General features: G+C 44.2%; 1 protein-coding gene across 1 annotated transcript in view; it reads right to left on the bottom strand.

Annotated features, from left to right (window-relative positions):
• The window catches only part of casq1b (calsequestrin 1b), a 37,350-nt gene extending 25,036 nt beyond the window's left edge, over nt 1–12,314 (bottom strand). Inside the window, exon 1 of the mRNA XM_003977835.3 lies at nt 11,882–12,314. Coding sequence (XP_003977884.2) covers nt 11,882–12,118 — 237 coding nt within the window. The 5' untranslated portion in view covers nt 12,119–12,314. The remainder of the gene's footprint in view (nt 1–11,881) is intronic.
• Between the last annotated feature and the right edge of the window lie 877 nt (nt 12,315–13,191).

The raw sequence follows: 13,191 nt of genomic DNA, 5'->3' as shown, positions 1-13,191 counted from the left end.
TTGTCCTTCATTCATCCCCCATCCAGAGATCTACCAGTCAATGTGCAAATAGGAGCTTAACTTTGACAAATAAAAAAATGCAAATACGAAGAAAATGTGGTAAATTTAAGGTGCAAATGAAGAAAAGTTCCCAGATTTGAACCTCGGCTCTGGACTGGCTTTCGGTCAGAAAAATAAGGGAAAAAGAGCAACTCCAAACCTCCAAAACAGGAAACAACAAACAGGAAACCGTTTTAAATGTGTTGAAACTTTACCAAGTTTGGTGTAACTTCCTCATCACTGGTGTTTAAAAGGCTGCTGGTGTCCTCAGCAGAACTGGACTCTTCAGACTTCCAGCTGAGACGTAAGCTTCAAGTTCGTCCTCGCAGAGGAAGACGAGGGACGTCGTCAGCACCAACTCTGTTTAACGCCGTTTTTCTTTTTCCACAGGCCGGAAAAATGAACTTTGCTCTCGTCACCATCGTCACCATCTTTGTCCTCGTGCACGAGGGGAAAGGACAGTTTTCCAGGGCCGAGCGCGACGACGTGAAGGTTCCCTGTCAGGACAAAAGCAGTCAACACAATTACGATGAGTTTGTCCAGAGACACGTTCTAAAGGAAATCTTTGACAGGACAGATAAGCAACAATGGAGCAGGTACCAGTGAAAGGCAGCAACTTCTTGGCCGAAAAGAGTTTGTATTTGTTGATTTGCTAAAGTGTAAAGATTTCTCATGAGTGACGATTTTGTGGAGTAACGATAAGACTTGACGTCTCATCGCAGCCGTCTGAGCCACCATGTGGCAGAACTGTCCCTCACGTTTCTGGAATAAACTATGTGTGAAACGTTAGCATCAGATTATGAATAAGACGTTGTGTCTGGTTCCAGATACCTGCTGGAGAAAAACCTGTGTGGGAGAACTCCCGTTCAGTCCTTCATCGACGCCGATGAGAATCAAGTCAGTCAAGTTTGTCGCACTTCTGGCAAACGCGTGGTGAACGGTGGGAACCTGTGCATCAGCACCTCAAATATGAAAGTGTATGACGTCGAGTCACAAAAAACAAGCAAGAAATGCTCTGTAACAAAAGTGACCGGGAGCAAGCACAAAGTAGTTCTAGCCTGTAACAAAGTGAGCAACAGGTGTCTCCCTGTTCATTATGAAAAATGGAGAAATCAGGAACCTGAAAATAAGAGATGTTCCTAAATTACACCCCCAAAGAGTGAAAACGTCTTCTTTACGCTCACATGCAACGCTGCATTTGAGACTGATGGCAACAACAGGGAGCTGTGGTGCTGCTAGCAGAGGTCGTGCTTTGTTCGCATCATCTTGTCCTGTTAGAATTGTGCTCTATTTGTGCTTCTTTTGCTTTTGCTCACTGTCATAAATAAACTCATTTTCTGCATCCATTCAATGTGCAACTACATCTGAAGCTAAAAATAGAGTGCAAAGTTTCATTTCTCTTCAAACATCATTGGGTCAACGTGGGTTTCAGTAGGAAAAGCAAGTAGAAACCTTTGAATCATCGGCAAACTGGAGAAAATGGGGGTGGTGGGGGGGGGGGGGGGGGGGGGTGTCAAGGTTAGCTTAGAAGTTAGCTTCTTTGCTCTCCTTTTTCTGAGTGTTTCACATAGCCAGAAAAGAAACAGCAAACCTGGCTTTCCGGCTTTCTGAGAACTCCTCGGGAATGTTTTTGATGCCATGTATCCAAGAGAAGTGTGTAGCTTACCTGTGATATAGATGATTATCAGGTACACAAAGATCTGGATGTTGCCAACAAGCAGCCAAAAAGGGTGAAAGCTGAATGTACATATGGACACCACAAATTCATCACAGAGAGGGAGCAACAATTGTCTTTAGATGATTGGTGCAGCAAAGATGTGCTAAATGATGCGACTTTTACATCTTTTTTAGTGCGTTCAAGCACAAATTGTATATCGGTACTGGTGGAGAGAAAACAGGAGGAAGTGAAGAGGTTATTCACTGAGACAGGCGAATCTCTAATATCAAGTTTTGGGCCAAAACGGCCCGACGCATTGGTTCTTGTTATGGATATAATCTAAGAACATGGAGGGATTGTGATCTGGCTGTGATGTTGAGCCGCAGCATTGCCAGGTTCTCCTTTCTTAATGGTGCTAGAATTGCACCATTGGCTCACCTACTTGCCTAAATATGTGATCGCGGCTTTAGCTGACGCACATTTTTCAAGGGTCGTGGTCAGCGAAGCTTCCTGCAGACACTACAACACGGTTGGCATGCAGTCTGCAAAATAAGTGACCTCATCATCCAACTGTACCTCACCGTTCGCTACTTTAACAAGAACCAACGACCCTGCCAACGACTCTGCCAACGACCCTGCCCACGACCCTGCCCACGACCCTGCCAACGACCCTGCCCATGACCCTGCCAACAACCCTGCCCACGACCCTGCCCACGACCCTGCCCACGACCCTGCCCATGACCCTGCCAACAACCCTGCCCACGACCCTGCCCATGACCCTGCCCACGACCCTGCCCATGACCCTGCCCACGACCCTGCCCATGACCCTGCCAACGACCCCGCCAACGACCCCGCCAACGACCCCGCCAACGACCCTGCCCATGATCCTGCCAACAACCCTGCCCATGACCCTGCCAACGACCCTGCCCACGACCCTGCCCACGACCCTGCTCACGACCCTGCCAACGACGCCAACGGTCCACAAGGGCTCTATATTCAAACTCTGTCCCCAGCGAGTTCAGAACTGAAGAAGCCTTCTGGTTAGAAGGCGAAACGTCTTCAAGAGAAGAAAAACAGTCCAATTGACAAAAGTGGACAAAAGTAGTACAGAATTTCTCCAATTCCCTGACTCTCACTCTAGTTCTAAGAAATCACATTGGGTTGTTTTAGGGCAGCGAGTTTCAGCACATTAATGTCAGCGGACATCAGAAAGATGGGTTGATGTCAACTCTTCCAAGAAAAGAAGGCCTCACAGTTTAATGTTTTGTTTTGTTTTATTTTAAAAAACAGATTTTTATTATCGACAGAGTGAAACTTCAAGAAGATGGTGACCAAGGAGCCAGTCTGATGTTAATAAGCAATAAATGAATATAGATCATTTGTTCCTGGGATGTTTGAGACAAAACTTGTGGTGCATTTTTATGAAATATGATTTTAAAGATGTGTATCAAACATTTCTTAAACCACACATCACTATAAACATTATTAGTGAGTATTACGAGTATCACTGCTCACTCTTGGTCTCTTCAGTAAAGTAACCAATTTGTGTTTTGAAAGGATTCAAGACATCTGTGAGTCACCACTGGGTCAGATGTGTGACAAGAGTGATCATTTCGACGCCTTTGAGCGAGGCCAGCCGATACGTGAGAACATTTCAACTGGTGGTATTTGTGGTATTTATCTAGTTACGTCTGTAAGTTAGAGAAACAGCAACAACAGACCAGCGGCTCCATCTGCTTCCTCCCTCACTGACAGCATCTAAGGTGACATCTGATGTGTCTTCTTGTATATGCTATGATTTGAGAACCAAAATACCCATTCTACTATGAAAATGAAGACTTTTGTCTGGTCTTCACATGCTCAAAGAGCTGTTGTAGTGCTACAATCTGGTATTGAAGTGGACGGTTAGGGTTGAGCATTTAGTTGGGAGGTTAAAGTCCTCACAAAGATAGAAGATAGAAGGATGTGTGTGCTCATGTAGGTTTTGAGAATAGTATACAAGAACCTTCTCAGTTAGAATCTGTATCTTCATTGCTTTTTTAAGATGAATTTAACAGTCGGAGATCTTAAAAGTTCAAACTATCATTTTGATGCATGTCAGTGTGGGACCAGAATTAAAATAATAATAAGCTAAATTACTTATAAAAGTTGTCAGCTATGAGGCTTAAATACAGAAAACCGAGCATTACTGTGGGAAGGGTAAAAAAATAAAATAAAAACCAAAAAAACCCCAAGGGAAATATCACCTAAAAAGGTATTAAAACAGCGGGTTGTGGTTTGAACTCTACCTCCCCAACTATAAAAGGTTGCTGTTTTTCTCAGCACATCAGTTTCACAGACGTCTGAGACAACAGCAGCAACTCCAAGAAAACGGTGAGAGGATGCAGCAGATTTCTGCACCATCGATTCAAACGTTTTAACGACTTGCGTAACGCCGCTCTCTTGTTTTTCAGCCTTTGGTCCTGAACGATGAACGTTGCTCTCCTCACCGCCTTCGCCGTATCCCTCCTCATCCGTGAGGGAAAGGGCAGCGTTTCCTGGGCCGATCCTGGCGTCACCAACCCTCAGCCCTGCCAGCAGGAGAACCGTGGAGATAAATACCAGCAGTTTGTCAACAGGCACATTCTCAATAAGGACTTTGACAGAGACGATGTCAGACAATGGAAGAGGTAACAGTTGAAATGAGGTTAGATCCTTTAATGCCGTAAGTTGCAATAACTCTGCGTCTGGTTACAGCTACCTGGTAAAGAAAGGCCTGTGTGGCAGGGTTCCGGTGCAGTCCTTCATCCAGGCCACTGAGGCTCAAGTCGTCCAAGTTTGTGGCACTGCTGGCAGCCGGGTGGTGGGCGGTGGCAACCTGAGCATCAGCAAGTCAGAAATGAAAATATACGACGTTGTGTCAGAATGCTCTGTCAAAAATGTGACCGTGCGTCGTCACAAAGTAGTTCTGGCCTGTGAGAAAGTAGGTAACAAGCGCCTCCCTGTTCATTATGAAAAATGTAAGAGTCAAACAGCAGGAGATGAAAACTGTAGCAACAATCGACCCATCAATTAATGAAAACATCTTATTAGGCGTTTCTGCTTGCAGGCAGACGTGAAGGTTCCCTGTCAGGAGAAAAGCAACATATCCAATTACGAACAGTTCGTCAACAGACACGTTCTAAAATCTTATTAGTTGGTGAAGTCCAAACATGCCGAGCTGGTTGGAAATGTTGGCAGCTTTATTGACAGGATAAGAGCGTAACCACATAATGAGGAGCCGGCAGCTGACTGCTGTGAGGACTCAACTCATTGCTTTTCTAATCACTGCAATTAGGCCTACTGACAGAAGTAATTAAGGCCCACAGAGTAATCGTGGTGAACTAAAGAGTGACTCGGAGTCTAGGTGACAGGGCAACATGATGACTTTGGGGTCAACCCAACACGTTTGATATCCGGGATTTGTGTTTGATTAATTTAGTTAGTAAAAATCGTCTGCAACTGTTCTTAAAACCATACGTATGGTAACAGATATATTTGTCTGATTGGCCCTCCCTATGTTTACATTTACACTTTACACACAAGTTTCATATGGCACAAAAAGTAGCACATTAAAAATACAGTATATGTAGGAAATATGAAAAATGTACAAAAAGAGAGGAACTTGTGGTTTTTTCCCGTTAAATTGCGGCACATTTGTTAAAAGTTTGTCGAATCTTTTATGCCAAAAGCCCCTTTTGTACTAAGTTGTTGTAGGATTGCAGTTCTAAGAACGGGCTTGTTCTAAACCTGTCATCTCTGGTCAATCATAGCAGCAGTCTCAGTACAGGGAGATATGAGATGAGATGAGATGAGATTCTGGTAGTCCCATCTCTCCAAAGTAGGAGACTGTACCCTGTTCATCAAAATGACTGTGCCCCCACAGAGCAGGGTTTGTTAGAGACCTCCAGGATTTGGGAGTGGAAAGGCCTGCCAGCAGTCCTGACTCCAGTCCTATTGAACACTTGAGGGCTCAGCTTTGGTGTGCCAGAGGGACCACATGCTGGTTGAGGAATGGGATGCCATCCCACAACAGCGGGGAACCAGCATGAGGAGGAGGTGCCAGGCTGTTGTGGCTGTGCGGGGTTCTTCAACAAGCAACCGAAGCTCCTGTTTTTAACTGTATTAATTGTGAAACTGCCATTGTGCCAATCGCACAATGGTTTGGCAAATGTTTCAACGACTTGATTCAAATTTGGTTCCCCAGGATTTCCTCCCATAATCCCCCCCTCCTTGTTCCCACAAGTCCAAGTTAGTAAACCTGGATAATTTATAATAGCCATTAAAGTGATGCCAGGAGCGCTTGATGTTGATGAATGGAAGAAGATATGTGAGATACAATTTAACACCTAGCAGCCATCAGTCCTCCCTATAGCCCCCTCACCTGTTTTGTTCCGATAAAAAAGTCTCTCTTGTGATCCTCCCTGTGCCCCCAATTAATTTGACATCTTCTCCACTCTCCCTATCTGCACTCTTCCAGTAACCCGACCCTTGTGCAAGTTTGAGTGCACGGAGCCAAGTGGGAGGTCAACGGTGTAATTGCCTGGCCCCGTCTGCCAATAATCACTCAGCATCAGCTGCCACAGGAAGAGCTCAGACTACCATGCTGAGCTGTCAAAAAGCTGGAGGGGGAGAAAGAGGATTTCTTTAGTTATACCTGCCTGTGAGCTTGCTCCGAGTGTTTATAACTCCGGGTAACCTACGGTACATGCTGGTCAGGCTGGCTTTGCTCCAGCATAACTCAGGTCTGTATATAAAACTACGTCTTGACATATATAAAGTTCTATGTATATTGTTAAAATCATAAGAAAAGCCCGGGCTGGCACAAACATGAAGGTAATGTTCTCCCTCCCACAGTTCTGATGCTTTGAAAAGTCTCGATGAATCACTGATTTGGGTGCCAATGACAGCAGCCGCTTGTTAACAACTCGAGCTGCCGAAAAACAACTACATTAGCTTTGCTGTCAACATGTCCAACCGTTTCATAGAGCTGCATAGTTGTTGTTGTTGTTACTGTGGAAATGTGGGTCCAAAACAGATTTTCCGAAGTTAATGGCTACAAACTTGTTGCTAACTGGTGAATTTTGCAAAGGAAAAGATGGTATTCATAGGAAACTTAAGATTTAACTGAATATTAGTCAAGAGAAAGACAAGTTAAAATAACCGGTACGATAAACAAACATTTTCATGATGCTTTTGTGCAATTAAATAACAAATTTCTCTCTAAGGATGCCAGATATTGTTTGCCTTGTTTTGCCAGATTTTCTTTATTGCACTTAAATAACCTTTGGAGCGGTGGGTCCCCTCAAGTGTAGGTTACTACTACTGTGTATTTAAAGTACTCTTGGCATGTAATAACCTTTTTATGATGTTTCAAGCTCAGCAGCTCATCTAACAGCTCATGGCTGCATTCTTTAATCACTCCCTCACTCATTTTAAATTAATCTCATATAATTGATTCCTTTACTTCTCTCCAAAACGTGGTGGAAGAGAAGTAATTTATTGTTATCTGGTGTCATCAGGCTGAGAGTCCAGGTCTTTCCCCAAGTATTTATAAGAAACCAGGGTGAGGTTTTGACCCAACTGTCCCACCTTGAGGTTAGATTTTCAATAAAATGACTGGAAGTGCGAACTTGCCTTCAGTGTCTGTCCTCTGGTTTTATACGTTTTAGTCTGGCGCCATGACCAACGCAGTTTGAGACACCGATGAGTCATTTGTTTGTAAAAGGTCAATACTGGTTCAATAGATTAGCCTATTGCTAATATGTGTAATTATGTGGACCCTGATGGTGAGTTTGGGTGATGTTATCGGGCACCGATGTCCGTTCCTGGTGCGTTTCAACGAGTAATTCCAACAATGTTTTAAACCCAGACACTGGTTTAAATACAGCAAACGGTAAATGGTAAATGGACGCGAGAATATGGACCATAAATCTAAATTTTAAATGGATGAACAGTTGTACATTTTACTACTTGATGATAACAGTCACAATTTCAAACACATACATAGGATCCAACAAAATACCTTCTCTATTCCCACAGGCAGCCTTTGAAATGAAGAGTTTTTTGACCCGTCTCTTCTAGCTTGTGAAATAATTCAAGTTAACACGCTTTGGTCCCCATGCTAGATCCCTAAATTAATGACACATCATGCTACAGGAACACATCAGGGTGTTCCACACCAGCCTGTTACATAACACTATTTCCACATGGTCATGAAACATTCACGCACAGCAGTCAACCCCAGCTCGATGCCTCCCGCCTGTGGAAATACACGGTTTGGAAGATTGCTGTAAAGGATTTGGTAGGAAACGTTGGAGGAGCCTTTATGTTTTGTTCTCTTATTGGGCTTTGTTCTTTAAAATAAACATCCTTTGATTCTTTCGAGGCGATTTCACTTTTTTCAGCGAACAGTGTGACCTCTTTGGAGTCATGATGCAACGGCTGCAAGGCTTTCAGCAATCTCCACAGCAGACCGGCGTATTCACAACAACAAACTGTGGGGACAGAAGTGTCCGCGACCGTGTGCGAGTGACTCACTAACAGAAAACAAGGGAGGCCAATTTACAGAGAAGAGTCCCTGCTGAATTTTTTTGGGTGGGTTACATAAATCCCCTGCAGGTGTTCCACGCAACAAAGACGTGTTGAATGATAATTTTTGCTACTTCTTACCACAGATTGAATATGGGGAGGGGGGTTTGGACATGCAACTGAAAGACATATTGAAATGTGTGACATTTTGAGCCTGTTTTGCTCTGAACATTTGTGGTTTTGTACTTGTTTGGAATCCTGGTACCTACATAGCCAACAGAAGTAAGCACAGAGGAGAATGTCTCCGAGAAACTATAGAGTCAAGTGGTCTCGTGTAAATCTTTTATGTTATGGCTTGATCTACTGCATTTCCCTCGTGCATTTTCCAGATGAATAATTTAGGGGGAGACGTTCGTAGACAGAGGAAGACTGGGAAAATCAGCTGGGGGAGTGGTCAAGATGACGGGCGGTGGGTGGGCTAATTTTAGCATTGAGGAAATCAGCATGTGGGACTGCTGTCATAGACCTGGAGAACTATTTTGGGAGGTTGTTGGGAGCTGTTTTCCCTGACTTGAGAGGCAGAGTGGCTGTGTTAAGAGCTGAGAAGTACGAGCTAACTACCTTCCCTGGAATGTATTCAAACCTAAAAGTCTTCATTTTGCCTGTATTTTTAGGCAACCACTTTAAGCATTTCCAGCTTTCTTTCAGCCCCAAAGCAGGACTCCTCCAACTCCTTCTTTCAGCAGGAGAGCTTTAAAGCACATTAGAGCAGTTGTGTAATATCTTTTATGGCTCTGGATGGAGCCTTGATGGTGGCATACGGGTGTCATGAGGTTTATCTCAGCCCAATCTTGAAAATTAAAAATTTATAAAGAAAAGTAAGAACCTGTGGAACTGGAAGGAAATAGGCGTCGTTCTGCGCTACATATGCCCCTAGGCATAATCCCAAATGTTTGTATCAGTGTTTGAGATTTATAACATAAACGCTGCATATGCAACATGATAGGTGCCTCACAAATCTTGTTTTGTGTTGACAGCCGTTGAGCTGCCTCAACCACACTGTTGTGCTCCGAGACTGCCAACGGATCCCCTCCCTGGGTTCGGAAAAGTGATCCTGGATTTGGTTCTATATTGGGGGCCATCTTTAACTGCACTTTCTCAGTCTGTCAACCAGGGCCACGATGCTTCGGGAGACCCTACCAGGCTAAAAATGTCCATGACAACATGACACCGTTGCCGTCATTAGACCATGATAAGGTGCCACTCAGAATTTGACATGTTAACATGTCTTTTAAGGAAAGAAAAATAGGCAAGAAACACTGAATCATATATCCTGGTTTTACGCAGAATGGCTATGTTCCCAGGTTAATGTTTTATTAGGGTCAAATATTGCATAAACCCTTCAATACCCTGTAGCAACAAAAATAATTCTTATATAGGAAACCAATCTGCAGCATTTCCTTCATAAACTGATTCCCTTCCTGAAATAGCAGATCCCAAATTAGTCTCTTCTCCTCCATCACCTATGTCAATTAAAAATGTAAGCATGAGATTTATTGTGAAAGGACGTGTTAATGGTTACCATGGCGACGGACTGACCTTTCCCTCGGGTATCTCGATAGTTGGGAGGAAATGTGAATGGACGAAGCAGAAGCCTCTGTCAAACCCCGAAGAATTATTGTACATTATGACACCTTTTCTACAGGATTACGATAATTAGAAGCAACCGAGAAAGAAAGGGGAGGAAAAAAGGATCGGCAGCGATTTCCTTCAGCTCTTTCCTGGTCGGAATACTTGTAGGTCTCTCTGTGGCATCTTGTCACAGTGGAACAGCAAATTAAAAACATATTCCTGGGCATGTGTAAGCATTTTAGTTCGCACCAGAGCAGTGATGAACATGAGTGTTTACATTATGACAAAAAAATAACAGATGGATTCCATCACGGGGGTGGTGGGTCAGGCTGTAGGGGACTAGACTGAGAAGTGGAGGGCTCTCGGTCCAAGTCCTAGTCCAGACAAATCTTGGGAGATGTTCTGCTAACAGGAAGAGGTGTCAGGACACCTTCAAAGCATTACTGAGGTACCCTTAAGCAAGGCACCGTACTCCCAAATTCACACATTTGGCCCTGCGATGAGCTGGCAACTCATCCTGGGGTGTACGCAGCCTTCGCTCATATGCATCTGGGATAGGCTCCCTCCCTGTGACCCCAAAAGTGATAAAGTGGTCATTAAAAACTCATTCACAACAATAAAAGCACTGCAGGTTCTCCACATCAGCTCCGTATAACCTGCAGCTAGTTGGTCTCACTACTCCACAGCAACTTGCTTTCATTTTAGCCAGCATGCAAAAAACATATTTAACCCACAAAGTGGGTTAAACTTGGGCCAAACCAGGAGGGGATGAATACAGTGGATTACTTTACACACAGTACGAAGACCTGAGTTGTGGTCAACGGTACGCATTTCAGAAATATCACTGGAGTACAAAAGTGCATCAGTTGAACTTTTCAAGGTAAAAATGCCAGTGTCACCAAGTCATAAAGTTGTTATTGCATCTCTAGTTGCTCCTTTTTAAGGCAGTTAATGTTAAAACCAAAAGACAAAAATGTTTTGCCAGCATGAGCGTGCCTCAAAACATGTTAAATTACACAAATGAGGAAGACAATGTCAACCAGTAAACACTGGTTTCACTAGACATTATACAAACACAGTATTAGCCTGGGAAATTTTGCGGCAAGCTAGCTAACCAAGTAGCTTCAAAAGTTTATATAAAAAACACCATCACCGTCGCCAAGCATGAAAAGGAGCTTTAGCTTTATTTCCCAATTCAATAAATGATAATTGCATATTCAGAGGTGGCAATAACCAGTTATTTTGAGCATCTGCCCAGGGCACCTCACTTGCTCTGCTCTGATTGGCTGAACAGTCTGCAACAGACACTCAGGCCCAGTAGGGTCTTATTCTGATAAGCAGCGTCACTTGGCAGCGGTGGGAGGAAATAGATCAGATCGAATGACCCCAGTGTGCAAATAATGGTTTAGGAGTTTAGTCTCTTCTCACAGGTGTGTGTAGCTGTGGTGAGAAATGCCGCTAACATGACTCATCCCAGGAGGGCTTTTAGCTTCTTGCTAAGCATGCAGAACAGTCCTGGGCTATTTACAGAGGTGACTAAGGGAGGCTAGTGTACGCTGTAAGGAGACACCTCTATTCTGACAGGACAGCAGATGGAAAATTCAAACCATTTTATTTTCTGCTGGACACTGATTTGCAGAGCCACCGGAGCAACGGCCTGTCCTACCAGAAAGGTGCATGGGAAATAGCTAGAGAGATAAACTATACTTGTAAGGTGACACTCACAGTCACTCAAACAAAATTTGAAAGGGTGTTTCAGAATAAAAAATTCCTGCACAATGGAGATGGTCTTTGGTGTCTCCCGATCCAAGAATTCTCCTCCCATGATTTCGCTGGGACAATTGCCTTCTACTTCTACTCAGTTCTGCGGTATCAAAGCCATGACTGTGCATCAGGAATCCTCAACTGGAGCCAACTTCTCCAGATTTCCCCTCTGCCAACCATGACCCTTCACCCACATGGGCAACCGATTCATCCAGAGCCATAAGATGGTAACAGACCCACCTCCAATGCCAGCTCCTCTATCTGCAACTGCTTCATGGCACTGCGGTTCCCATCCACGTTTTTGTGGTAGTAGATCACCATCACGTCGTACTTCTTCATAATAGACTTGTAGTTCTTGGCACTAAGGTCATGAACACGGTCTTTGCCATCATACTCTGGGATCTCCAAGCCCTTCTCCCCCCAGGACAGAGTCCCTAAAGAGAGGAAGACCCCTAAAAACACCCAGCCCCACTTCATCCTGGCGGTTGCGACCTTTCCTCAGAGCCTTAACTGTTGATGTGGGGAGGAAACTTGCACCGTTTTTGTGTTAATGTTGTCCCTAATGCAAGTCGACGTCGTGAAGGGAAAGTTAGGAACCCAGCCTGCTTCCTTTCTCCTCCGGCCAGAGAAGAGCCGGTTTGACCGCAACAACCCCCCTTTAAAATAGACACACACGTGGTTCCACTGGTCACTGGTCAGAGAAAGGAGGGGTATAAGAGACACTGATCCCACTTACCCAACAACGCAACCCAGTTGATGGCGGGGTGGGGGTGCTTCGGTCACACGGCCACCTGTTTGAAGCCAAGGCTATGAAAAGGGACAGTGGGTGTGTAGGGCGTCTGGAGAGCTCCAGATACTGGCTCTGGAGGACTTAAGGTATGGATGGATATATGCTGAGAGCCTGAGGAAAGAAGAGCTTCAAGATGCCATTCCCATATTAAGTTTTGAGGTGACGCTCGCTAAAAATAAGGGCTCTGAAAGACAGGGTCCATATGGAGGATAAGACAGTAAAAGTGGGCACTGGTGTAAGGGCAGGAAATTTGACAGAGTTGCAGCGAACCGGTAATTTTGTATTATGTTTTATGATTTAGGTCTTGCTGCAGTACAGGTCATAAAGGCCTGCTAAGTTATATAGCCTCATTTTGGTATGACGAATATGAACCAATTGAGATCGTTGTCTTTACACTGTCCAATAAAATGACCACCCATGAGGCATATGCTAACTGCTCACTCTGCTTTGATGTATTTCAGAGGCATCAGGAAATCACTGGTTTGTTTAAAAAAAGAAAAAAAAGGGAAGTTGTTCTGGTTGATGGAGAATGTCAGTGTTGCTGAATGAGAGATGAGATTTTGGAGCTGTCTTGTAAAATAGCTGACGCAGCAAGATTACGCGTGCCATGTTTCTGCACAGCTGTCACACGTATGTGCAGGATATAGTGGAGGAAATGATGCGATGCGCTATTACCTTACGATTGGCTCGGAATAACATGATCAGCCGACAGACTGTTTGCTAAGAAGAATGTGAGCTTCTGACTGTTGGAGGGTACATA

The sequence above is a fragment of the Takifugu rubripes genome, chromosome 8, assembly GCF_901000725.2.
Source record: "Takifugu rubripes chromosome 8, fTakRub1.2, whole genome shotgun sequence".
In the NCBI taxonomy this organism is placed as follows: Eukaryota; Metazoa; Chordata; class Actinopteri; order Tetraodontiformes; family Tetraodontidae; genus Takifugu; species Takifugu rubripes.
This window is presented reverse-complemented; position numbering and strand designations above follow the sequence as displayed.